Consider the following 26,923-nt stretch of genomic DNA (forward strand, 5'->3'; position numbering starts at 1 on the left):
AGTGAGATGCAGCTATTACCCCTGAATAAATGAAACATGTGGATCAGGAGAGGTTAATTTTTTATAACTTGTGGAAATGTTTAATGTACAAGAAAGTTTGTATTTTGAGACAGGCCTACAATGGTCTGCACAGTTCAGTTTTGCATGGGAAGCATCAGGACAGTGGGGACAATGGGGACTATGGGGATGGCCTCAAGGGAGTCTGAGATGGAGCTGAGTTCTTTTTGGATGAGGTGGAATTGGGATGAATTGACATCTTGTTGCCATCTCAGTGTTGGGGGGTAATGCTTCATTACCAGTATTTGTAATGAAGAGTTTTCTCTTTTCTCCTCAGATTTTTGGTACTTCAAATAAACACACATACAATGAATAAAGCCAGCATACTCCACACTAACACAAACATTAAAATCACCTTGTTCTCTGAAATAAGTGTTGGGATCTCAGCCAACAGCATCCTTTTCGTCTTCCATCTCTGTATGCTCATTGGTGCGCACAGGCCTAAGCTCATTGATCTCGCCATTGGATTCTTGACCCTGACCCAACTACTGATGCTGCTAACTATGGGACTCATAGCTGCAGACATGTTTATGTCTCAGGGGAGGTGGGACCCCACCACATGCCAATCCCTTATCTATCTGCACAGGTTCTTGAGGGGCCTCTCCCTTTGTGCTGCCTGTCTGCTGAATGTCCTCTGGACCATCATCCTCAGCCCTAGAAGCTGCTGCTTAGACAAGTTTAAACATAAATTTGCCCCTGACATCTCCTGCACCCTTTTTCTTTGTGTTCTCTACATGTCTTTTAGCAGTTACCTCCTGGTATCAATAAGTGCCATCCCCAATTCGACCTCAGATAATTTTATGTATGTTACTCAGTCTTGCTCACTTCTCCCACTGAGTTACTCCAGACAAAACACATTTTCCACACTGGTGGTCTTCAGGGAAGCCTTTCTTATCAGTCTCATGGTGTTCTCCAGCGGGTACATGGTGACTCTTTTATACAGACACATGAAGCAGGCCCGGCATCTTCACAGCACCAAACTTTCTCCAAAAGCATCCCCAGAGCGAAGGGCCACCCGGACCATCCTGCTGCTCATGAGCTTCTTTGTGGTTCTCTACATTTTGGACAGTGTTATCTTCCACACAAGAATGAAGTTCAAAGATGGCTCTCTGTTTTACTATATCCAGATTCTTGTGTCCCATGGCTATGCCACAGTCAGTCCTCTTGTGTTTATTTGCACTGAAAAGCGTATAACTAAATTTTTAAGGTCACTGTGGGACAGGAAATTAAATATCTGATTAATCAATGATGGGTAAAATTGTACACTCCTTAATACAATCCAATATGTTGCCATCATATCATGACATAGTAGGAACATTCTGTGGCTTAAACTGATATGTGAAAACATCCTTTTAACATTCCATCTGTTTACTCTGTGTGTGGATGGCAAGTATATAAAACAATATTAAACTGCATTCCCACTCAGATATCACATGAAGTTTATCTTTCTCAATGGGTTTTCAAAGGAGGTCTGTGAAATGGCTCTCATCTGTCTTTTTTAGCACATTACTTTTTATTTATTTATTTATTTATTTATTTATTTTGGAATTTGTGGCAGGGTTTCTCCATGTAGCCCTGGCTATCCTGGGCTTGCTTTGTAGATCAGGCTGACCTCATACTCACAGAGATCTACCTGCTTCTGCCTCCCTGAGTGCCGGGATCAAAGGCATGTGCCCTCATGCCCAGATTACTTTTAATTTTTTTAAAAAATGATTTAACTTTTAACTGTGTGTGTATGTGTTTGTGTCTGTGTTTGTGTCTGTGTGTGTGTTTGTGTGTGTGTATGTGTGTGTGTGTGTGTGTGTGTGTGTGTGTGTGTGTGTACTTGAGTGCAGGTCATCCTGGAGGCCAGAAATGTCAATTACTCTTAGAGCTAGACTTATAGGCAGTTGTGTGCCTCCCAAGGGAGAGTGTTGGTAATTGAACTTGAGTCTTTTAGAAAACAGTTTGCATATGTGCTGAGCCATCTCTCTGGCACAGCCCATTACTTTAAATATGACATTTTCAATAAATCATTGCCTCAGTTGTTTATATTTGGAAAAATATACAAGGAAACACTGTTTTGAGAATAAATTATCACAGGATGCAGAACACACACACACACACATACACAGAGCCAAAATGATATGCAGAGAAGCATCCTGTCATTTGCATAATGGTGGTCCTATGGCCTGATTTAAAACAGTCAAAGTAGAAACAGCCACTGTCTAGAAGTGTCAGGATGTGGGATCAGGTCATGGCCTCCCCTTGTTAAGGAATGCTAGTCAGAACATGAAGAACACCTCGAATGTCTGCCATGCCAGTCAGACACACTGCACAATCTTGATGAGTTACTTATGAAAGACAGAGCTTAGATGTGTCCAAGGAATAGAGACCATAGACAAAGTGCTTTATCTGGGCTCAAAAAATCCAAATTTAAGTAGGAAACTAGTCACAGATAGTTACTCAGCTGCACTATTGATATACTCCAGGGACCTGAGGGCTTGCAGCATGCCTGCTTAATTGAGACTAATCAGATACCTGCCCAGAGCACACTTCATTTGAGAGAACACGGACTCAGTCACACAAGTCACACAGCTGAGCACACTCACAGGAAGACTTCACACAGCTGAACCCACTCATAGGCATACTTTACAGTGCAGAACACACACTTAGAGACTTACTTCCCACAGTAAAACTGTTATCTGTCACTCAGTGTGAGGATATGTCACAAGCATGAACCCCACTCACACCCAGAATCGAGTAATTTCAGTGTTGACACTTACATATAATCTGAAGAAATAACTGAAAACTGGTTAGTGGAAAAAGAAAGATCAGAGAAGATCTGTTCCATGTTCTGTCTACACTCTGAGTGAGACCTAGAGCCTCAGACAGGCTGTAAATTATCAAAAAGAATGGAATTTAACTAAGTAACATGAGAGAACATTTCACACACCAAGGACATGGAGGAGAAGAAATAAACCACACAACTGTAAGTTGTATAAACCCATGAGCAGACGTTTCCCTGGTGGCTCAAGTCTATAACCATGAAATCAAAACAGGAGGATAGTGAGTTCAAGGCCAGCCTGAGCTACAGGATGAGTCCAGACTAGCACACAACAGTCACAAAGCAAAAAATAATTATAAGAATAAAATATTATTTTAAAATCCAATATAAGATGGGTGGTGGAGGCGCATGCATTTAATCATAGCACTCAGATGGCAGAAACAGGAGATTCTCTGAGTTCAAGGTCAGCCTAGACTTCAAATCAGGTTCCAGGACAACTAGGGCTACACAGAGAAACGCTGACTCAGAAAAAAAATTCCAAATTAAACAAAAGGAAATGTGCACAGGAAAGGATTAATCTTACTTCTTCACAGTGGGTGAAGAGCATAAACGAATGTGCTGATCCCATGGTAAAGGTGAGCTGTATGATGGTGGCAAAATCAAGCCCATGGATTCATAAACACAGGGTGGACAGGTACTGCTCAGCCCTGACATAAACCATGCTCTGCACACATTTTCTCAGCATTAGGAGTTTGGTAGGCTGAGTCCATGTTGTAGAGGAGGAAACTTTTTCTCCTCCCTGGATGTAGTGCACCCTCAGTGCCAGAGTCACCCAGCATGCACTAGGTCTGCAGAAGGTTTTCTTCTTTCCATTGCACTCTTTATTTCTGTTTGTCAGGCTAGAAAATTTGAGACATCTTAGCTGACATTCTTGTAGTATCTCTTTTAGTAAACATTCTTGTCGTATTCTGCATCATCATTAATCACCCAGTTATGTTTTGTGAACTATTTTGCTAACACATTTTCCCTTCCTGCCTTCTCCCTATAAAGTTGTGTGAAATTTTTCAAATATGTGAGAGTTGGATCAGATTATAGACTTGCTCTCCCTCCTTGTGTCTCTTTCCCACCACATTCTTTTCACCCCTCCTTAGGATCGCATTGAACTACTACTGGACGGGACATACTTGGCGCCCAACAGGGGGTTGAGGCACGGGAATCAAATTGAATGTCCTTCTTTGTGTACCCACACTCCTACATAGGATCTGGTGCTTCCACATGGGAAGTGATTGAAGGTTATGCATTGAGATCTCCATGGGACTGCCCATCTGTGAGTTTGATCCATTGAGGTAAGTCAAAATGACGAATTATTGGACAAAAATTGAGCAAGCATGACTTATTCTTACAGGGTCTCAAGCAGTCCTTCAAGACACAAGGAGTAAAGGTAAACAAAAAGGAATCTCACAAGCCAAAGAGTTACTTTAAAAATTAGAGCAGCCAAACAGGCAGAAAAAAGTACTTCTAAGGTCATTTCAAATGTTCATAAAGGAGCTCAAACAGATTTGTGTAATTTGACAGCAGAAAATAATTTAGGAGACAAGCCCTAGAAAATGAGTATAAAACAGAGTCAGAAGGGAAAAATAAAGTTGCCAAGTCTCATAATTCAGAATGGCCTCCTGCACCCACCTCTCTCTAACCCTAACAAAGAAAAAAGGCCCCCAGTCTGGCAGGGACAGAACACAGGGCCGTAGCTCAGTGAGCAGGAAAATCGGGGACACTACATGCCTCCTTCCCTCTCCCCTACCAGGAGCTAGGCTTGGATGACTTGCAGAGAACTGGGTGGATGGGAATGCTCACACCCTCCGAATCAGCCTAAGACCAGCCTCTACCAGCTGCTGAGCTGAGCAGCAGTTCACCCTGCCACCATCCTCCTCTCATCTCTTCTCCCAGGAGCTTCATTCAGTGTTGGCTCTTGGACATGGGCCAGAGGGATGGAGCCACTTCTAGTTTTAAAGTTTAAATTGTGTGCACTGATAAATTCTGAAATTTACATCTAGTTCTGACTTTTGAAATCATGGTTATGCTCTATAAATTCACTCCTAAGGAGGATGTTTTGTTTTAATATTACAAAAACAGGTTTAAAAAATATGCAAATGTTTAAAAAGTAGGTACCACAGTTGTTCTTGTCTTTGTCACTGTTATTGTTTTTATCTGCCAGCTGTCTGTTTTGGTTTCTGGTTTCGGTTTGCTTGCGAGATCTGGAAAAATTGGAGAGTTTCCATTCTGGTCAAGGGAATCTGGGGGATGCCCCAGTTCCCGGGAAAAGACCTGTAACTGCTACACTTTTTTCAGGACAAAAAGAGAGGGTCGGTGGGACCTTATTCTTTGTGAAGAGAGGGCTAAGGGGGCTCTGCTCCTTCGGGAATCTATGTGTGTATATGTTTCTATGTGTGTATATGTATATCTGTGGACTTAAAATGACGATAAACTGTGGACTTAAATGTGACTGATGATATTAATATTTTTGGACATGAGACAGTGCAAATCAACACCTCTGAGTTTCGTCCTGGACCATTAGACTTAAATTCTATAAAACATTTTAAAATTTATTGGTTATTTTAAAATGGTAATCCTTGGACAGTCTAACAAAAAACTTAAAAATAGTTTCTCAACCCTTTGGGGGAGGTCAAAAGACCTTGGTTATTTATTTTATTAATTTTAAAAAGTAAAACCAAGCAATTCTGTTTTAACCAATTAAAAAATTGTAGTTATTACAATATATCATGTAAAAAACCTATAAAATATGTTGTTCTTCATTTTAAAAGGCTGGAGATTCTTCAATGCAAAACGTTTGCTTATGCTCTTTTACAGGACAAAAAGGACAACAGTTCCATGTTAGCCCAGGGTTAAGCAGGGTTATATTCAGATCACTGTTAACCACTATATAAAATATATGCCTGATGGATAGTACCTAAATAAATGATTTAATAGTGTTTCTTTCTGGCCTATAGATTTGGTATGGCCAGAATAGTCCATTTTTTGAGGGTTGCAGGCTAAGTTTAGTTCTCTGTTTAATGCTAAATAAAACTTTTGTCGTTTAATTTTTTGCTGTTAAGTTTTAATACAATATGATAAATAAGACTTGCTAGCCCCTTTATAAATTATGTTTAATTAAAAGTTTTGCCTTGATTTTAGCTTGAAAAGAGCAGATTAAAAGTTATGCTAAAGATTATAATTGAGTACAAGATTGAGTTTTACCTCATCTCTTTGTTTAGGCTGTATTTTCTTAAGGTTAAATTTAAAATGGGTAACTATCACAAAAACACCAGAGACTGGGAGTCCCAGTCGGGAGCAAAACCCACAAGGAAGAAAGGAAACAGGATTGGCCTTGGGTCACCCAATCTTTCCCTGTAAAAGGTCTTGCAGAATGGCAGGTGCGAGCCACCATTAATGAACTGGGCTCTAGCAGAGAGCACGTAGAGCCCAGAGACTGCTGTACACCCAGCTCTCTGTCACAGACAGAGTTGTGTGCCCCAGGGCACCAGATTCTGGGAGTCTCTTTCAGGAGAAAACCCCACAGGGAAGAAAGCAAACAGGGACAGACTTAGGCCACACAGTATATCCCTAGAAAAGGTCCCACAGACCAGTGGGCAGGCGTGCCACGAGTCCAGAAACCTGCTGTGTGCCAACAGTTTTTCACAGACAGAACTGTGCGCCACAGAGCACCAGAGACTTGGAGTCCCTGTCGGGAGAAATCCCCAACAGGGAAGGAAGCAAACGGGGGAGACTTAGGCCCCCCAGTATATCCCCGGTAAGGTCCCACAGACTGGCCCAACCCATGGACCTGCTGTGCATCAACTAGCCTGCTGCTGCCAGGAGAGCAGTAATCACCTGCCACAGATTACCACTTTGGTACTGGGGCCCATAGCCCCACCCTCAAATTTACAGAAGCCTGGGATCCCTGAGATCAATCCCTAGATGCTCCAAGTGTCAACCAGCTATCCCTAAAAAAATGACTAAACCAAGGGACACCCAGGTTAAAGCAGCAGCTCAATAAATTTACAGCAAGAAACCCAGAAGCAGGGCATTGTCTCCAGGAATTCTCAGGGTAAGAGAAGAGCCCTCTCCACTAATAAGGACCATAGTTACCACTCAGGTCTGTATGCCTGAGGTGAGCTCTGGCAAGTCCCATACAACACCGGCCATACAGTGACCAAACCCAAAAAAGCTGAGGAGGCTTCCTTCAGGAAAAACCATCTTCCTGCCAAGGGGATTCTCTCCAATACAGGATTCCAGGAATCACCAGAAACTAACACCCAACACCCAAGATAGCCCAATGGGTAGAGGCCAGTGTAAAAGCTCAACCAACAAAAGACAGACCAATATGACATCTCCAGTACCCAGTTATCCAGTGGCAAGTAGCCCTGGACACCCCAGCCTAACTGAAATTCAAGAAGATGACATAACCTCTATGCTCATGAAGAGGATAACACAGGAAACAAATAAAATGCGTAAAGACCTAGAGGCAGATAAATTCAAACAGCTTACAGTCATCTGTAAAGAAATAAAGGAAGATAAAGAAAAAGAGATTATGGCCATCTGTAAAGAAATACAGGAAGTTGCAGCCAAACAGTTTGAGGTATTTAGAAAGGAAATACTTAAATCACTGAAACAAATTAAAGAAACAGAGGATTGTTCAAACAAACAGCTGAAGGAATTGAAGGAAAATCAGGAAAATACACAGTCAGATAGGTGAAAGAAATAAAAAAAGGCTGAAGATCTGTAGATAGAATTGAAAAAAAATAAAGAAAACACAAATGGAAAAAAATGTGGAGAGAAAGAAATTAGGGAAGCAAACAAGAACTACAGAGGTTGGCATAAGCAATAGACTACAAGAGATGGAAGAAAGATTCTCAGGTGTGGAAGATACAATAGAAGAAATAGATGTATCTGTCAAAAAAAAAAAAAACGTTAAATCTAAAAAATCCTGGACACAGACGGTCCAAGAAATTCAAGACAACATAAAAACACAAAACCTAAAAATAATAGGAATAGAGGAAAAAGAAGATTCCCTCCTCCAAGTCCCAGAGAATATTTTCAACCAAATCATTAAAGAAAATTTCCCAAACTTAAAGGAGAGGCCAATAAGAATACAAGAGGCCTACAGAACACCCACTATATTAGACCAGAAAAGAAAATCCTCCTGCCACATGATAATCAAAGCAGTAAGAATTCAGAACAAAGAAAAACACTAAAAGGTGCAAGGGAAAAATGCTAAGTAATATATAGTGGCAAGCTCATCCAAATCACACCTGACTTCTCAACTGAGACTATGAAAGCCAGAAGGGCCTGGATGAATATCATGCAGGCCCTAAGGGAACACAGATGTTAGCCCAGGCTACTATACCCAGCAAAACTCTCAGTCCTCATGGACAGAGAACAAAATGATATTCAATGACAAAAACAAATTGAAAAATACCTACACACAAATCCAGTGTTACAGAAGACACTAGAAGGAAAAATGCAACCCAAGAATACTAGCTACTTTCAAGAAAACACAGAAAATAATTAACCACATTACAGTAAACAGAAAGCAACCAAGCACACAAACTTATGACCACAGCCAACATCAGAATCAAAAGATCTAACAGCCATTGGTCATTAATCTCTCTCATCATCAATGGACTCAATTTTCCAATAAAAAGACATAGAATATCAGAATGAATGTGTAAACAAGACACAGCAATCTGTTGTATACAAGAAACACACCTAAGTCACAAAGATAGATATTACCTGAGTGTAAAGAGCTGGAAGATGGCTTTCTAAGCAAATGAACTGAAGAATCAAGCAGGAGTAGTCATTCTAATATCTGATAAAATAGATTTTCAACCAAAATTCATCAAAGGAGATGGGTTAGGACACTTCATACTCATCAAGAGAAAAATTCCACCAGGAAGACATCACAATCCTGAACATCTATGTCCCTAATACAAGGGCACCCACATTTGTAAAAGAAACATTGTTAAAACTTAAACCACACATAGATCCCCACACATTAATAGTGGGAGACTTCAACATCCCACTCTCAACAAAGGACAGGTCAACAAAACAGAAATTAAACAAAGAAACAATGTCTCTAACAGAGGTCATGAATTAAATGGACCTAACAGACATTTGCAGAGCCTTACACCAAACACAAAAGAATTTACCTTCTTCTCAGCACCTCATGGAACCTTCTCCAAAATAGACCATATGGTTGGTCACAAAGCAAGCCTCAAGAGATACAAGAAGAATGAAATAATCCCTTGTATCTTATCTGATCACTGTGGAATAAAACTGGACTGCAACACCAACAGAAATAGCAAAAAGCCTACACACACATGGAAACCGAACTACTTGCTACTCAATGACAGCTGGGTCAGGGAAGAAATGAAGAAAGAAATTTAAGACTTCCTAGAATTCGATGAAAATGAAGGCAAAACATACCCAAACTTGTGGGACACAATGAAAGCAGTGCTAAGAGGAAAGTTCATAGCACTAAGTGCCTTCAAGAATAAATTCCAGACAGCTCATTCAAGCAACTTAATAGCTCACCTAAAACCGTAGAAAAAGAAGCAGACACACCGAAAAGGAGTAGATGGCTGGAAATAAACTCAGGGCTGAAATCAATCAATTAGAAACACATAAAACAATTCAAAGAATCAATGAAACCAAGAGCTAGTTCTTTGAGAAAATCAACAACATAGACAAACCCTTAGCCAAGCTAACTAAAAGGCAGAGAGACACCATCCAAATCGATAAAATCAAATATAAAAAGGAGGACATAAATAGAGACACCAAGGAAATCCAAACAATTATTAGGACTTACTTCAAAAGTGTATATGCCACAAAATTTGAAAATCTAAATGAAATGGACAATTTTCTTGATCCATTCCACTTACCAAAGCTGAATCAAGAGCAGATAAATCAATTAAATAGTCCTATATCCCCTAAAGAAATAGAAATAGTCATCGAAAGTCTCCCGTCCAAAAAAAGACCAGGACCAGACAGTTTCAGCACAGAATTCTACCAGACCTTCAAAGAAGAGTTGATTCCAATTCTCTTCAAACTATTCCACGAAATAGAAACAGAAAGAACACTACCCAACTCATTCTATGAAGCCACAGTCACCTTGGTACCTAAACCTCACAAAGACCCCCGAAAAAAGAGAGAATTTCAGGCCAATCTCCATTATGAACATTGATGCAAAAACACTCAACAAGATACTTGCAAACTGAATACAAGAACACATCAAAGATATCATCCACTATGACCAAGTAAGCTTCATCCCAGGTATGCAGGGGTGGTCCAATATACGGAAATCCATCAATGTGATCGACCAAAATAACAAACTGAAAGAAAAAAGAAACACATATAACCTCCTTAGATGCTTAAAAGTCATTTGACAAAATTCAACATCCATTCATATTTAAAGTACTGGAGAGAATCAGAGATACAAGGCACATATTTAAACATAGTAAAGGCAATATACAGCAAGCCTAGAGCCAACATCAAGCTAAACAGAGAGAAACTTAAAGCAATCCCACTGAAATCAGGGACAAGGCAAGGCTGTCCACTCTCTCCATATCTCTTTAACATAGTTTTGGAAGTCCTTGATAGAGCAATAAGACAGTTGAAGGAGATCAAGGGGATACAAATTGGAAAAGAAGAAGTGAAAGTATCACTATTTGCAGATGATATGATAGTATACCTGAGTGACCCCCGAAATTCTACCAGGGAACTCCTATAGCTGATAAACACCTTCAGCAAAGTGGCCATATACAAAATTAACTCAAAAAAATCAGTAGCCCTCATGTATACAAAAGACAAAAGGGCTGAGAAAGAAATTATGGAAACAACACCCTTCACTATAGCCACAAATGACATAAAGTACCTTGGTGTAACCCTAACCAAGCAAGTCAAAGATCTGTATGAAAAAATTTCATGTCTCTGAAGAAAGAATTAGAAGAAGACATCAGAAAATGGAAAGATCTCCCAAGCTCATGGCTTGGCAGGATTAACATAGTAAAAATGGCCATCTTACCAAAAGCCATCTACAGATTCAATGCAATTCCCATCAAATTACCAACACAATTCTTTACAGACCTTGAAAGAAAAATTCTCAACTTCATATGGAATAACAAGGAACGCAGAATTGCTAAAACAATCCTCTACAATAAAAGATCTTCTGGAGGCATGTCCATCCCTGATCTCAAGCTGTACTATAGAGCAACAGCTAGAAAAACTGCATGGTACTGGCATAGAAACACAATGGTGGATCAAGGGAACAAAACTGAAGACTCAGAAATAATCCCAGACACTTATGGACAACTGATCTTTGACAAAGATGACAAAACCATACAATGGAAAAAAGATAGCATATTCAACAAATGGTGCTGGTCTAAGTGGATGTTTACATGTAGAAAAATGCAAATAAATCAATACTTATCACCCAGCACAAAATTAAAGTCCAAGTGGATCAAAAACCTCAACATGAAAAGAGACACATTAAATCGGTTAGAAGAAAAAGTGGGGAGGACCCTAGAACTCATTAATAGAGGAGACAATTTCCTGAACAGAACACCAACAACACGGGCTCTGAGAGCAACAATCAATAAATGGGACCTCATGAAACTGAAAAGCTTCTGTAAAGCAAAGGACACTGTCACCAAAACAAAATGACTGCCTACGGATTGGGAAAGAATCTTCACCAACCCTTTACCTGACAGATGGCTAATATCCAGTATATATAAAGAACTAAAAAAGCTGAAAAGCAAAAACCAAGTAATCCAATTAAAGAATGGGGAACAGAGCTAAACAGAATTCTCTGTAGAGGAATATTGAATGGCAGAGAAACTCTTATAGAAATGCTCAACCTCATTACCCATCAGGAGAATGCAAATCAAAATGACCCTGAGATTTCAAATTACATCTATCAGAATGGCCATGATTAAAAACTCAAGTGAAAACACATTCTGGAGGGGTTCAGAAGAAAGGCAAACCTCCTCCACTGCTGGTGGGAATGTAGACTTGTACAACCACTCTGGAAATCCATCTGGTGCTTTATCAGACAAACAGAAATAGCGCTTCCTCATATCCAGCCATAGCACTCCTAGGCATATATCCAAAAGAGGATCAAGTACACAATAAGAACATATGCTCAATCATGTTTTAGCACCTTTATTTGTAACAGCCAGAAGCTGGAAACAACCCAGATGTCCCTCAACTGAAGAATGGATACCGAAATTGTGGTACATCTACACAATGGAATATTACTCAGCAATGAAAAATAAGGAAATTATGAAATTTGCAGTTAAATCGTGGGAACTGGAAAGGATCATCCTGAATTATTTGTCCCAGAAGCAGAAAGACACACAGGGTATATACTCATTTATATTGACATATAATATAGGATAAACCTACTAAAATCTGTACATATAAAGAAGCTAATCAGGAGGTAGGATTCTGACTAAAATGCTCAATCCCCATCCTAAAAGGCAAAGAGGATGGACATCAGAAGAAGAAGAAAATAGGAAAAAAGTTAGGAGTTTGCCACAGAGGGCCTATGAAAGGCTCTGCCCTGCAGACTATCAAAGCAGATGCTAAGACTTATGGCTAACTGTTGGGCAGAGAGCATGGAATCTTATGACAGAAGTAGAAAATAGTAAGATCTGGAGAGGACAGGAGCTCCACAAGGAGAGCAACAGAACCAGAGAATTTGAACAGAGGTGTCTTTCCAGATACTCATACTCCAACCAAGTACCATGCAAGGAGATAAACTAGAACAACTGCACAGATGTAGCCCATGGCAGTTCAGTGTCCAAATGGGTTCCATAATAATCATTAGAGGGACTGTCTCTGACATGAACTGATTGGCCTGCTCTTTGATCACCTTCTCCTGAGCAGGGAGTAGCCTTACCAGGCCAGAGAAGATAACAATGCAGCCACTCCTGATGAGATCTGATAAACTAAGTTCAGAAGGAAGGAGAGGGGGACCTCCCCTATCAGTGGATTTGAGGAGGTGCATGCATGAAGAAGGGGGAGAGAAGGTGGAATTAGGAGGGGAGGAGGGTGGGGTTCATGGGGGGATACAAAGTGAATAAAGTGTAATTAATAAAAGTTTAAAAAAAAGAGTGTGTACTAAGAGTGTGTCTGTATTTCAGCCAGATCGCACAGAACTAGGTCTTCGCATGTGATCTCCTGCCAGAGTAGCCATGTTGCTAGATTAAAATTTCCCTTCAGCTGGGTGACTTTTATGTGTGATTTATACTGAGTTTCAAAGTTTAACTTCATAATAAACACCACCTAGAAAGTCATAGTGAAGAGTTTAAGTTAGCCTGGGTAAAGTTAGCCTGAGAATAACTCCATTTTAAAATAAAGAGCCATCTTGACTGGGATCTGAATTCAGGTACCAGGAAATATCACAAAATGTGCACCTGGCAGAAAACAAAGTTAACTCTCCCAGCACCATCTCTAGGAAATATCATAGAATAAATACTTCATAGAAATTAGAGACAATCTCCCTGGCAATAATCAAGGGAAATTGGTTGATAATCTGGTGGGAAAATTCTCCCCAATGTTTCAGATATAGATTAAAAGAATAGCCATTGTGATCATATGTCTTAGGCAATTGTGCCTCAGAGAGACATATACCTTAGGTAATTGTGATTCAGAAAAGGTCACCTCACCCATCTAACTTTTACCTAATCCTGTAACATCAAGGCATATGCCCCCTGTTTGCTGTCATAGAAACATGTGCTTCCCTGTTTGCTGTCATGAAAACTCCCTGATCACAGACTTTCCCTAAAAAACCTTGCTCACTCAGGGCTCAAGGTCCCACTTCTCTACTGCTGAATCAGTGAGACTCGGTCTAGAGTTTAATTGCTCTCATAATAAAGCTCTCTTGCTATTGTATTGAGTTGTCTCCTAAGGGCTCTGAGGATCTCCTGAACCTGGCATTACATTTGGGGTCTGGTCCAAGGTGCCTCAGGACCTCTAGGACTCCCAACTCAGAGAACTTAACCCCATGGGTAAATGTCTTTTGTGTTGTCTGCCTGCTTTAAGTGTTTGTTTCTGTTCATTGATTTGAAAAGCCTCAATGTGATGTAGAGGCGCCCAAAAGTGGACAAGAGAGACCTGTTGAGGTCCAGGGCCTCAGGGGTCAAAAAGACATTTTTGGCCTTGTAAGTTTTTGCCTCCCTGGAAGTCTTGGGATAGGGAAACCAGAGTGAGGACTGGTTTTCATAGCCTTTCTGGCACTTCTGTGGCAGAGAAGTACAGGAAATGCCAGGTTTTTGGTTTTACTTTGTTTCTGTGTAGGATTAATTTTCTTTTTCTTGGTGTTGTGGCAGGAGTTACTTTTGTATTTTTGTGATTAATTGCTTGTGGTCTTGCAGTTGCCTTTGAAGCCATAGCTCTTCTTGCTTTAGTGATTTTAGATATGAGCCCAGGTATAGGTTGTGAGTTGTTGCCTTTAGTTTGTTTTTTGTCTAGGATGGCTGGTTCTTTTTTGTGTATGTGTCATTTACTATTTGTTGAAATTGCTCTCCTTACTTCTTTTGCGTTATCCTGAATTCTCTTGATGAAAAGACTGGCTGATGATATGGGACAGAATACTTCCAAACCCCTTGACTTGGTTCTGACACATTTTGGAATAAGTTAAGAGTAGAATTCACGGTCTTTCAGTTGATGTGAGGAGAGGAAAAATGATGACTTTTTGCAGCTCAGAATGGCCCACCTTTAATGTGGGCTAGCCAGCAGAAGGAACTTTCCACCTTCCCACCATCCTTGCAGTGGAAAATGGTGTTTTTCAGCAAAAATGTGGGCACCCAGACCAATTTCCATATATTGTAGTCTGGAAAGACCTAATGATTCATCCACCTCCATGGATTAAGCCCTTTCTGACCCCTACTAACAATCCTCCTTCCACAGACTCTACAAAACCAGAAGCCACTTCCCTGTCACCCTCACACCCCTTTTACGCTATTTTTCAGGATGAGACTCCCATGGAAATAATTTTTCCAACCCGTCCTCCTCCCACTCCTCAGCGAGCTCCAGCCCTTTATCCAGGTTCGAACCACTATCTGGCCCAGCACCAAAAACTCAGAGCCCCTTGGCAGCCTCTCCCTCGGGGAACCAGATGACTGGAGAACTCAGAATCCAAGTCCTCTGACAATTCTAGGGATTTGATTGATCTCATTGAAACTGTTCTTTTCACCCACCAGCCCACCTGGGATGATTTCAGCAGCTTTTTAAAGTTTTGTCTGCCATAGAGGAGTGCGGACATATTATATCAGAAATGCACAAAAATGTCCCAGACACTACAGGAGTTGAAACCACAGATGAAGGCCATACTGATGATTACTTTCCCTACAAGAGGCTCTTAAAGTGTCCACAGCAGCTTCTCAGGTAAGAAAGTTGCAAGCCTCTATGGTCATAAAATAGTGTTCAACAGGGAGCAAGATGTTCCTCCCTTGAAATTAATGCTAAAGGGAGTAAAAATTAGTTTTATAGTTTTGTCTGTTTGTTTTAAATATATAAGTTTAGTATGTTCTATATATGTTTTGATGTCTGATTATTGATTATTAAATGTATTAAGATTTTACATAATTTCGGTCCTGTATTAAAAACCAGGTTTATAAAAATAATAATGTTTAAAACTACATTTATATAAAATATTAAAACTGCACCTCCATGTGTTTGATTACAAGAACTTTTCTTACTGGCAGCCAACATCAAAATAATAAACTTGGTATTGATTTTAAAAGTACTGAATTGTTTGCATTGATAAAATCTGGTTTTGACTTTTAAAATTATGGTTGTATTTTGTGACTTCATTTCTAAAAGGGTACCTTATTTTGATATTGCAAAAACGAGTTTTAAAAAGTTATGTTTCAGGTTATGAAATATTTTAAAGTTTATCAGGTATTTTAGACAATGACAGTGGGCATTCTAACAGAGAACTTGAAACAATTTCTCAGTCCTTTGGGGGAAGACAAAAGACTTTGGCATTTATTTTGTTAGTTTTACCAAGTGAAACCAAGCCATATGATTTGAACCAATTAAGAAAATTGTAGGGGCAGCCAAGATGGCGGCGCTGGGAGGACTCTCATTCTGAACAGCAGCACAGCAGGATCGGCACAGTGACCAGCAAGCAGAACTCGCGGCCATAAAACACACGTGACTGTGTTCCTCAGATGAGAGGATACCCCATGGTGGGGGGGTTCAATCAGCTTTAACTCACCCAGGTAAACCACAGAAGAGACCCTGGTTCCGCCAGGTGCTTGGTCGCCAGCCCAGAGCTACACTCTAGCGTGATCTGGTCACTGTCCCAGACTGAACTGTGGGCCCACAACATCACAGACTGGATTTTCCAGTCGAGAGATAACCCCACGGAGCAGGAAAGGATTGGGACCGACCTTAGGTCACCCAGACATCCCCTGGAAAAGACTCAGGTTCCACGGGATCCCCTGGAGCCAGCCAGAGCCAGAGCCGGGGACCCAGGCGCCTGCATAGAGCCCTGCCTGCTCACCTGATTCGCCGCCTCAGATAGAACTGTGGGCCCCAGGGCACCAGAGACTCAGTTTCACCATTGGGTGCAAACCCACAGGGAGGGAAACGGCTGGACTGATCTCAGAGCACTCAGCTGATACCACCACCCCGAAAAGGTCTCGGGAAAATTACCCACTTTAGGCAGACGCCCAGGCTCCCAAAGGCCAGAAAAGCAGAGCCACGGGCGGGCATCTGTGCTGGTGGGTTCTACTCGCCGCCACCCCAGACAGAATGGCAGTCCCCAAAGCAAAGCCTGGGTGTCCCTGGCAGGAGGAAACCCCCAGTGGGGGGATCATCAGGTCTAACTCTCAGGACACCCAGCACCAAAAGACTTTCTGGATTCACGCAGGCTCTAGGCTCTAGCTTTCTACTGCAGGCAGGAGTGTTGTGCTCAGCCGCCATTATTGAGTACCCCTAGGGCACTGGGGCACACAGATGCATCCTCAGACCTACAAAAGCCAGAGAGCCATTACAGCAGCCCTCAGATACTGTGCCAAGGATCAACCAGTTTCCCCTAGGTAGACTGACAAAACTGTAGGAAACCTGGTCCTGAAGAGTTTAATTTAGCCAGAATATAACTCCATTTTGAAATAAAGATTTTGACTGGGAACTGAATTCAGGTACCAGGAAATATCACAGAGTGTACACCTGGCAGAAAACAAAGTTAACTCTCCTAGCAACAGCCTGCAGGAAATATAATAGAATAAATGCTTCATAGAAAATAGAGACAAACTCTCTGGCAATAATCAATGGGAATCGGTTAAAAATCAGGTGGGAAAATTCTCCCCAATGTTTCAGATATGGTTTAGAAAAATAGCCATTGTGATTATATGCCTTAGCCATTGTGATTATATGCCTCAGAAAAGGTCACCCCGCTCTGCTAAACTTCACCCAATTCTGTAACGCCAAGGCTTGTGCCCCCCTGCTTCCTGCCATGGAAACCCCCTGCTCACAGACTTTCCCTTTAAAAATCCTGTTCACTCAGAGCTTGGGGTCCCACTTCTCTACTGCTGCGCCAGTGAGACTTGGGTCCCGAGTTCAATCGCTCTCGTAATAAAGCTCTCTTGAAATTCCATCGAGTAATCTCCTGGTGGTCTCTGAGGGTCCCGTGAACCTGGCATAACAGTCCTTCAAAAGGGCTGCACCCACAGCGTCCAGACCAGAGTGGTGCCTGCAGCCGACATCCCAGAAAGGGACACACAGCTTCTGGTCCAGACTGAGGCACCCAGCCTCCAGACCAAAGTGGCGCCCCGAGGTGCCAACTCAACCCAGGTGCACATTCTCCAGGCCCCGAGCAGAGCACTCAGCCTCTGGCCCAGAGACTTGCTGGGCGCCCCTCTTACTTTCCTGGACAGAATTGTGTGCCCCAGGATAACAGACTGAGTTTCCCTGTTGGGAGAAAACCCCACAGCTAGGGAATCAGCAGGTTCTTCAAGAGGACTGTACCTGGAAAACTGTAACAATAGCAGCAGCTCACTAAATTTATAACGGGAAACCCAGCAGTGGAGCAGCTGTCTTGAGCACTTATATAGGTAAGAGGAGAGCCCCCCTGCCCAACAAAGACCTCAGCTACTACTCAGGGCTATACACCTGAGGTGAGCAGTGGCAATTCCTGAGAAACACTGGCCATACAGTGACCATAACCAAAAAGCAGAGGAGGACTCCTTCAGGAAAATCATCTTCATGCCAAGGGGATTCTCCCTACATCAGGACTCCAGGAAGCACAGAAACTAACAGCCAACACCTAATACAGCCCAATGGGTAGAGGTCAGCGTAAAAGCTCAACCAACAAAAGACAGAGGAATACGGCATCTCCAGAACCCAGCCATCCAGGGGCGAGCAGCCCTGGACAACCCAGCATAATAGAAAATCAAGAAGATGACCTTACATCTATGCTAATGAAGAGGATAATAGAGGAAACAAATAAAATACGAAAAGAATTATAGGAAGATAAAACCAAACAGATCATGGCTATCCATAAAGAAAGGGAGGAAGTTAAAGACAAGCAGATTATGGCCATCCATGAAGAAATATGGGAAGATGCAGCCAAACAGTTTGCAGCCTTTAGAGAAGAAATAATTAAATCATTGAAAGAAGTAAAAGAAACAGAGTTGAAGGAACTAAAAGAAAAAGAAGAAAATACAATCAGACAGGTGAAGGAAGTAAACCAAACAAATCAAGACCTGAAGATAGAACTGGAAAAATTAAAGAAAACACAAATGGAGGAAATAATGGAGAGGAAGAATTTAGGGAAGAAAACAGGAACTACAGAGGTAAGCATAAACAACAGACTACAAGACACGGAAGAAAGAATCTCGGGTGTATAAGATAAAATGGAAGAAATCGATGTATCTGTCAAAGAAAATGTTAAATCCAAAAAATTCTTGACACAGACCATCCAAGAAATCAAAGATAAAATGAAAGGACAAAACCTAAGAATAATAGGAATAGAGGAAAAAGAAGACTGCCTTCTCCAAGGACCAGAAAATATTTTCAACAAAATCATGGAAGAAAATTTCCCCAAGTTAAAGGAGAAGCCAATAAGAATACATGAGGCCTACAGAACATCCAACAAATTTGACAAGAAAAGAAAATCCTTCTGGAAGGGAAGGCTTGCAAGGGAAAAATAAAGAGTTTAAGTTAGCCTGGATATACTTAGCCTGAGTATAACTCCATTTTTGAAATAAAGAGCCATCTTAACCTGAAGCTGAATTCAGGTACCTGGAAATATCACAAAATGTGCACCTGGCAGAAAACAAAGTTAACTCTCCTAGCAACAGCTTTCAGGAAATATCACAGAATAAATACTTCATAGAAAATAGAGACAATCTCCCTGGCAATAATCAATGAGAATTGGTTGAGAATCATGTGGGAAAATTCTCCCCATGTTTCAGATATAGATTAAAAGAATAGCCATTGTGATCGTAAGTCTTAGGCAATTGTGCCTCAGAGAGGCATACGCCTTAGGCAATTGTGAATCAGAGGTCACCTCAGCCCTCTTTTACCTAATCCTGTAATGTCAAGGCATAGGTCCCCCATTTGCTGTTCTAGAAACATGTGACCTCCTGTTTTTCTCATGGAAACCCCCTGATCACAGACTTTCCCTTTAAAAACCCTGCTCACTCAGGGTTCAAGGTCTCACTTCTCTACTGCTGCATCAGTGAGACTTGCTTCCTGAGTTTGAGTGTTCTCTTAATAAAGCTCTCTTGCTATTGCCTTGTTTCGTCTCTGAGGTTCCCATTAACTTGGCATTACAATAGCACTGGAGCTGAGAGGAGGCTGAGAGCTTTTTCAAATTAAATTCTGTTGCTTTTGGGGAAGGTTATAATATAGCCCAGGCTGGCCTTACTTCACTGTAGCCAAGGCTGGCAGGCCTGAAGATTGCTCAAAGTCTGAACACAGGCTGGGATGCAACCTGGATCTCAAAGGTATGAGGGGCCACCTGGGAATGAGAAACAACTGTGAGTATTTGAATTGAAGCCATGTGCAGAGAGCTCTTTGAAGGGCGGGGTGCACTGTTCTGAGAAGCAACCAGCTGTAAACTATCTACAACCATCTGTAAACTATAGAGCAGAGTGATCTGATTTTCAGGTATAAAAACACTGTGCTATGCATGTTCAGGGTCGTCTCCTGTCTTTGGAGGGGCGACCCTATCTCGATAGCAATAAAACCTCTTGCTTTGGCATTGAGCTGTGGTCTGTGAGAGTTCCTGGGAAGGGTGCCATCCTGAGATCCTGAGTAGTGATACTCCAGGTCTTACAGATGAACTCCTCTGCTTGCTCTGAGGACCTGAGATTAACATGAGGACTATGGGGATTGGGAAAGGAGGAGGGAGGGACCCACATGGGGGGATACAAATTAAATAAAGTAAAATGAATGAAGAATTTTTAAAAAGATGAGGACTCTGAGAAAACCCTCATTGTTCAAAAAAATCTGTCATGTTTTAAAACTTGAAAAATCATATTTTGACAATTTTTTTCATTTTTAAAATTTTTTTGCTTTAGTAGTTTTATTTATTTTTATTTTCTGTGCATGAATGCATGCCTGATACCTGCAGGATCAGAAACCATGAGATCCTCTTGAACTGGAGTTACTAACAGTTGTGAGTCTTCATCTAGAGGCTGGGAATTGAACTTTGGTCCTCTGCAAGGACAGCCAGTGTTCTTAACTCCTGAACCATCTCTCCATCCCCATTTTTCACTTTATTATTTCAGGGAAAATATACTTCACTGCTTGGTTAAGGTAACTGAACACATTTTTATTTTGGTACAGCACACACAACACAAGAATTTCCCATCTTCAGCATACTGCTTGGCATTGATTACATTTTTACAGTCTGCCTCCACCCAGCAAGACGCCCATGGCCTTCCCTCCTGAGCTGAGGATGAGAGTCTGCTTTTGTTTCCACTCCTAGAAAGTTTCCAAGCTCGTCCTGCTCCCAGTAGTCCACAGAATTTGTTCTGACTAGACTCTCATTGCAGTCAGTACAGTGGCTTCATGCCAATCTGTGTGGGACCATGTCCAGAATCTCCTTCTCTTTTAAAGCTGGAGTAACAGTCCAGTGCAGAGAAGCTGAACTCTGTTTATCCATCATCAGGACTGCGTTTTATACATAGATTCTATGTCTGTCTTTGTCTCTGTCTCTCTGTGTCTCTGTCTCTCACTCTGAGTGTGTGTGTGTAAGCTAAGTGATTTGAACATTTCTGGTTACTTGATAATTATAATGTGTTTACAAACCTCATTTGGCAAAACAGAGATAGCTGAGGGATTTGAATAAATGAAGACTATCATAAGCTGTCACGTATTATAAAGTTCTGTGGATAATCCAGACCGTAACAGGACAGTCACTTTATGTCTCCCCAAAAGACACACTGGGAAGTACAAAAGACTTATGTATCTGGCATGTAGTTTGTCTTTTATGTATAACATCCACGCATCTCATAAGAAATAGGTTTAACAACAGCAAAAAGACAACTCTGTAATTTCATTTAACCTGAAGCTCATGTAAACTACAGTGCAATTCATAGCTCTAATGCCAGAATTCCGGCTCATCTTAAGGAATCTTACCTATACCCAAGTAATATGATGTCTACCATCCTTCCATACATGGATCTAAAAATGTTAATTATGTGCTTTTCAGTACTGAGAACCAAAACAGGGCTGACTGTGGCATAGCCATGGACTGTGAGAATATGGACACAAAACAAAATCAGATCATCATCTATACTTCTTAGGTAGGAGATGACACTGTCCAAGGTGTACATCACCATAAAGAAACTCATGAGGCACAGCATGGTCCGTGTGGCTCTTTGTTCTCCAGATCGTCTGAGGGAAAGGCTGGCACTGTGGAGAAGCTGGGACTGGTTCTTATGTCTGCATAGGAAAATCACCATGTACCCACTGGAGAGGGTCATAAGACCTACAAAGATGACATCCCTGGAGGTCAATAATATAAAAAATGTGTGATGGACAGAGTAGCTCATGGGCACAACACAGCAAGATTGACTGAGGTATGTAAAACCAGATGAGGTCAGATTAGGCATTGTAGTTATGTATGTTATAAGGGGACTGCTAATGGATGAATAAAAGATACTCAGGAAAAGAAGGCAACCTAGCATGTGGTGTGGAGATTTACATTTGAACTTTGCTAGATGGGAACTTCTGGGACTGAGGGTGATGTCCTGGAGGATGCTGAGCAGGCTAGTGGCACAAAGAGAGAGGCTCCTAAAAGACCTGTACAAGAACATAACAAATTTGCATGTGGAGTCACTCCATCTCTTCCCTGGCATAAAAATGTCTGAAGCTACTAAACTCACGACGACTACCAGCATCAGTATGTGGATTAGGGCCAAGAGACTGATGGGCAGATCAGTGAGTCTGGGCCTCTGCCCACGAATAAACATGAGGATGTGGAAGAGAAGAAGGAAGCTGTTGCCTGAGAGCCCAATCCCAGCTCCAGCATAAATGGTGTTTCTTACCTTGGTGTTACCTGACAGTTTGTTGATTTTGTTCATTTTAAGGCTGAAAGAAGCAGGTAGCAACTGTGAGGGGAGAACAGCAAGAAGATTCCTTAACACCAGTCTAGCCTTGCTCATCAGCTGCAGACAATGGCAGCTCCACTCTCCTTAGAAAGATGTTTATTTCACAGCTCTGCCTTATACCCCTTAAGATTGCCTTCATCTCAAAGTGCCCAGAAGCGATGCCCACTCTCTCCATTGTTCCGACACTTATATGCCCCATCCAGATAGAAGCTTTCTCACCAATACAATTGTCATGTGTCATGAAAATATTTCTTTTCCTACTGTTTCCTATTTGAGGTTTCCTGAGGCAAAAGCAATGTCTTACTTGTCTTTCATCTGCATCATGTTGATTGCCAGACACAGAGCAGCTCTGCAGGTTTTGGTGAAGTTCCATGAGGATTGCAAGAAAGTAGAAATAAGATCCTCAGATGAAGCTGTGCCCTTGTCTTAAACAGGCCCAGAGTCATTTTATTCCAGTCTCTTTGTTCTGCTCATTTACTTCAGACCTTGTGCTCTTCATGTGGTTCTGCAGGGAGCATTAGGTGTGGAAACCCTGAATCAAGACTCCTTCACATCGTACCCAATCCTGCCATATCCTGTGTGTGACCCTGAGAAGTCTGGGGCTGAGCTACAGGGTTAGAACATATGACATCTGTTTGCCTGTGTCAGGGAGATGTGTAAGAAGATGAAGTCTACATACCAAGAATGTCGGTGTTCCCTGTACAGGGCGAACTCTTGGAAGTGTAGGCTGCTGGCTTTATTCTCATGAAGGTTCCTTATGTTTGTGACTTGGGATAGTTAGTACAGATGTAAAAACAACTGTTTCATTTCTCCCAGCCCAAAACAGAGAAGGGTAAGCCTGAACACAATAGACTTCCCAAGCAATCCTTTCCAGAGCATCCTGGTAGCATTTTAGGCCTTCTCTGTGAATCTCACATTGTAACTACATCTGAGATATGTGCTGATGTCACAGCAAACAAAAGCCTCCATGAGAATTTTTCAGTTATCAGAGGCTGCCAGGAATGTGGTCTAAGTTTTGTCTTTTTCCACCTTTGAAAGCAAAACAATTAATAAGAATTATAGTTACAATAGATTGAGGGCCATTCCCATTGTAAGGTTTTAATGAAAGAAGAATTATCCAATTCAGCCTGAATGATGGGCTGCACAGGTGTGTAGGATTTCATACCTCCTTGAGGAAGCAGTGATGCTTCTCAGACTCAGGTGGCCAAAGCCTCAGATATACACCAGAAGATTTGATGAAGTGTCTTCTCAAAAGTTATTTCTCATGCAATGCAAGTATTTACTTTAATTCAAGTATCATAATCCTAAATTATGCAATAATATAAAAATGAAGTCATATAGTAAATAAATAATTATCATTTGAATATCAAGTGTATAAGATGGTTTTATTTTATCTGAAATGTGAGATATGAAGGGAAAGCAAAGTGCCCGTGTTACCAAACCTAATGCACCAGCGAAGTAAGTGCTCAGAGCAGGAGAAATGAGGGAGCCTCAGTGTTCAGAAGCGCTGGCCTCCAGTCATGATGAGGTACATTCTAGAAGGGAAGAACCAATTCCAAAGAGTGGTCCTCTGACCCCGAGATGTGTGCTGTGACATACACATCCTACCCCATCCCACAAAATACATAAGATGAAAAGTAACTTTAAAAAATGAGAGCTAAGGTGGATGGCCAGTTAAGGACTGTAAACATGGGGTGCTTGGTGTGGAGAGAACCTGCTGCTTTGACAGAGGCCCCAGGTACAGTTCTCGCCTGCCCATGGCAGCTCAAAACCATCTGTATCTCGAGGTCCAGGAGTTCCAAAAACTGCTGAGGTCCTCAAGCAGGAGGCATGCATGCAATACAAATATATAGACACAGTAAAATCAAATAAAACAAAACACACAAAAAGTGTAACACACATAACAAAATAACCCAAAAAATTTAAATTGAGATTTTCTAAAATAAAATGGTAAAGCGTCATTATGAAAGGTTAAACTTCTAAAGATTAATATGCTGAGTTCTATGTACCAGCAGAGTTATAAATACATTTTACTGAGTGAGTCCCATTGCATTACCATGCTCTTTATATAATAGATCCATTTGATTACCCAGTGTCAATTTCAGCAGAAACAAAACAGAATAGGCAAGAAGAGAAAGAGAAAAAGGAGAAGCAAACTTTCAGGAGTTTTGGGAAATACCCTAAGAGGAAAATTACTCTTGTTTCCCATGAGGAACACAGTCCCCTGTGCTCTCAAGCTTCTCACTTTTGTTCCTCTCAAGCTCTTGGTGTTTGGATCCTGGCTCTTTAGGCAACAGCAGGAGAAACTGCCATGTATCCACTATGTATAAAATATCTAGCATTCCAGCGCCTCCTCAAGGACGTCCTCTCAGAGGACGTGTTTTACTATGCAGTGCACCATGAGCCAAGAGCATTTGCGTGAAATTCCTGAAACTGAAGCTGGCGAAGTTCTCTATAGATATTGATATTCAAGGAGATTTCCTTCCAAACACACTGGGATTACTTTTAATTACTCAAAATACAGAGTGACTTACATCATAACTAGTTTTGTTTCAGGTAAGAATATAACAAAAGTAAAAGGATTTTAATGAAGATATGAAATTAAAAACATGAATTTTTATAATAAGTACACAAATTAAATCACTAAAATATTCTACATGTAAGGATAATTCATGTAGTTCTTCACTGTGAGGTGCTTAATTAAAACAAAATGTAAATATGAAACAACGATGTTTCCAAAGAAAAAATTAACTAATTTCAGGAGTTGCAGGAAATATCCTAAGAGGAAAAGTATTCTTGTTGTCCGTGCAGAGCACAGTCCTCTGTGCTGAGGGGCTGTCAGAGCTCAGTGTCTCCTCTGCACATGCTGAAAACTTCCCACAGCCCAGTAGCCCAGGGCTCCTCCTCCCACAGACTGCCTGGGTCCCTACCACCTTCTGATTCTGCCCTGGGTGCAGAGCACTTACCCAGATGGACATAGCAGGGGAGGACTGTGGCCTGAGGAGATCCTGCATGGCTTAGGCTGAGGGAGAATTTAATGCATCTCTACAGCCTGCAATTTTACTGCTTGTGGAAGGTGACAGATTCCTGTAGGGGAGCATGGAAATGTGGCATCCCAGGGGGGATCTTCCCTGCCTGTTGATCTCACTCACTCTGTCCTGGATAACAGCCATCTGGGGAGGGCTGAGCACACACTTTGAGTCCCCCTGCCAGACCTGAGAAAGGGATCAGAAAGTTTATGACAGCCCTAACTTGTTGCTGTTATTTTAACTTACGGTCTAATGATGTTTATTATTGTCCCTATAATTATCACGGCAGTACACCTGACCTGTATCACAATCAATAAAAGACACAGACACCTGATAGATTTTATAACAGTCCTATTTCACCCAGGACAGGCAGATATTTACCCTCTAAACTACCTTTTCCTCACAACCCCATCCCAGGCTACCTCCCATCCATAATCCATAATGACTTGCTCATACTTTTATTTTTAATTTTATTTTTCTTATTGGTTACATTTTATTAACTCTGTATCCCACTCCCTCATTCCCTCCCCAACCCCACACTCCCTCCCTGGTCTCCTCCCTGCCCCTTTCCAAGTCCACTGATAGGAGAGGACCTCCTCCCCCTTCATTTGACCCTGTTTTATCTGGTATCTTCAGGGCTGGCTGCAAAGTCCTCCTCTGGGGCCTAACAGGACTGCTCCTTCCCTGGGGGTGTGGGGAGGTCAAAGAGACTGCTCTTGAGATCCTGTTAGAAATAGTCCTTGTTACCTTTACTTTGGAAAACTACTTGGTTACTGAGCTACCATGGGCCACATCCGAGCAGAACTTGTAGGTTATATCCATAGATGGTCCTTGGTTGAGAGTCAGTCTCAGAAAAGACCCTGTAACTGGATATATTTGGTCCTTGTAGAGCTCCTATCCTTTCCATATCATACTAACTCCCCTTCTTTCATATGATTCCCAGCACTCTGCCGAAGGTTTGGTTGTGAGTCTTAGTCTCTGCTTTGAAACACTGCTAGGTAGAGTCTTTCAGATGCCTTTTGCGGTAAACCCCTGTTATCCGTTCAATGCACATCCCATTTGTCTTTCTAAATGAGGATTGATCATCTTCGCCCATGTCTGCTTTCTTGATTATCTTCTTTAGGTGTGTAGTTTTCATTATGTTTATCATATCTTGTAGGTCTATATAAGCGAGTATATGCCATGTTTGTCTTTCTCCTTCTGGGATACTTCACTCAGAATGATCTTTTCTAGATCCCACCATTTGCCTGCAAATTTCATGATTTCCTCCTTTTGATTGCTGAGTAGTATTCCATTGTGTAAAAATACCACAATTTCTGTATCTATTCCTCCATTGATGGACATCTGGGTTGTTTCCAGATTCTGGCTATTACAAATAAAGCTGCTACAAACATGGTTGAGCAAATGTCCTTATTGTGTACTTGAGCCTCTTTTGGATGTAT

General features: G+C 41.4%; 2 protein-coding genes across 2 annotated transcripts; one reads left to right on the forward strand and one right to left on the reverse strand.

Moving 5' to 3' along the window:
• Nucleotides 1-365: 365 nt before the first annotated feature.
• Nucleotides 366-1,295, forward strand: LOC132654019 (vomeronasal type-1 receptor 44-like). Its single transcript, XM_060383319.1, has one exon. It carries the CDS (start codon nucleotides 366-368, stop codon nucleotides 1,293-1,295), a length of 930 nt encoding a protein of 309 aa, XP_060239302.1.
• Nucleotides 1,296-21,474: 20,179 nt separating this feature from the next.
• LOC132654020 (vomeronasal type-1 receptor 54-like) lies at nucleotides 21,475-22,425 on the reverse strand. Its single transcript, XM_060383320.1, has one exon. It carries the CDS (start codon nucleotides 22,423-22,425, stop codon nucleotides 21,475-21,477), a length of 951 nt encoding a protein of 316 aa, XP_060239303.1.
• Nucleotides 22,426-26,923: the final 4,498 nt, after the last annotated feature.

The sequence above is a fragment of the Meriones unguiculatus genome, chromosome 5, assembly GCF_030254825.1.
Source record: "Meriones unguiculatus strain TT.TT164.6M chromosome 5, Bangor_MerUng_6.1, whole genome shotgun sequence".
NCBI classification, from domain to species: Eukaryota; Metazoa; Chordata; class Mammalia; order Rodentia; family Muridae; genus Meriones; species Meriones unguiculatus.

Coding starts and splice junctions, on each gene's coding strand:
- LOC132654019 (XM_060383319.1), top strand. CDS start 366: ATGAATAAAGCCAGCATACTCCACACTAACACAAACATTAAAATCACC.
- LOC132654020 (XM_060383320.1), bottom strand. CDS start 22,425: ATGAACAAAATCAACAAACTGTCAGGTAACACCAAGGTAAGAAACACC.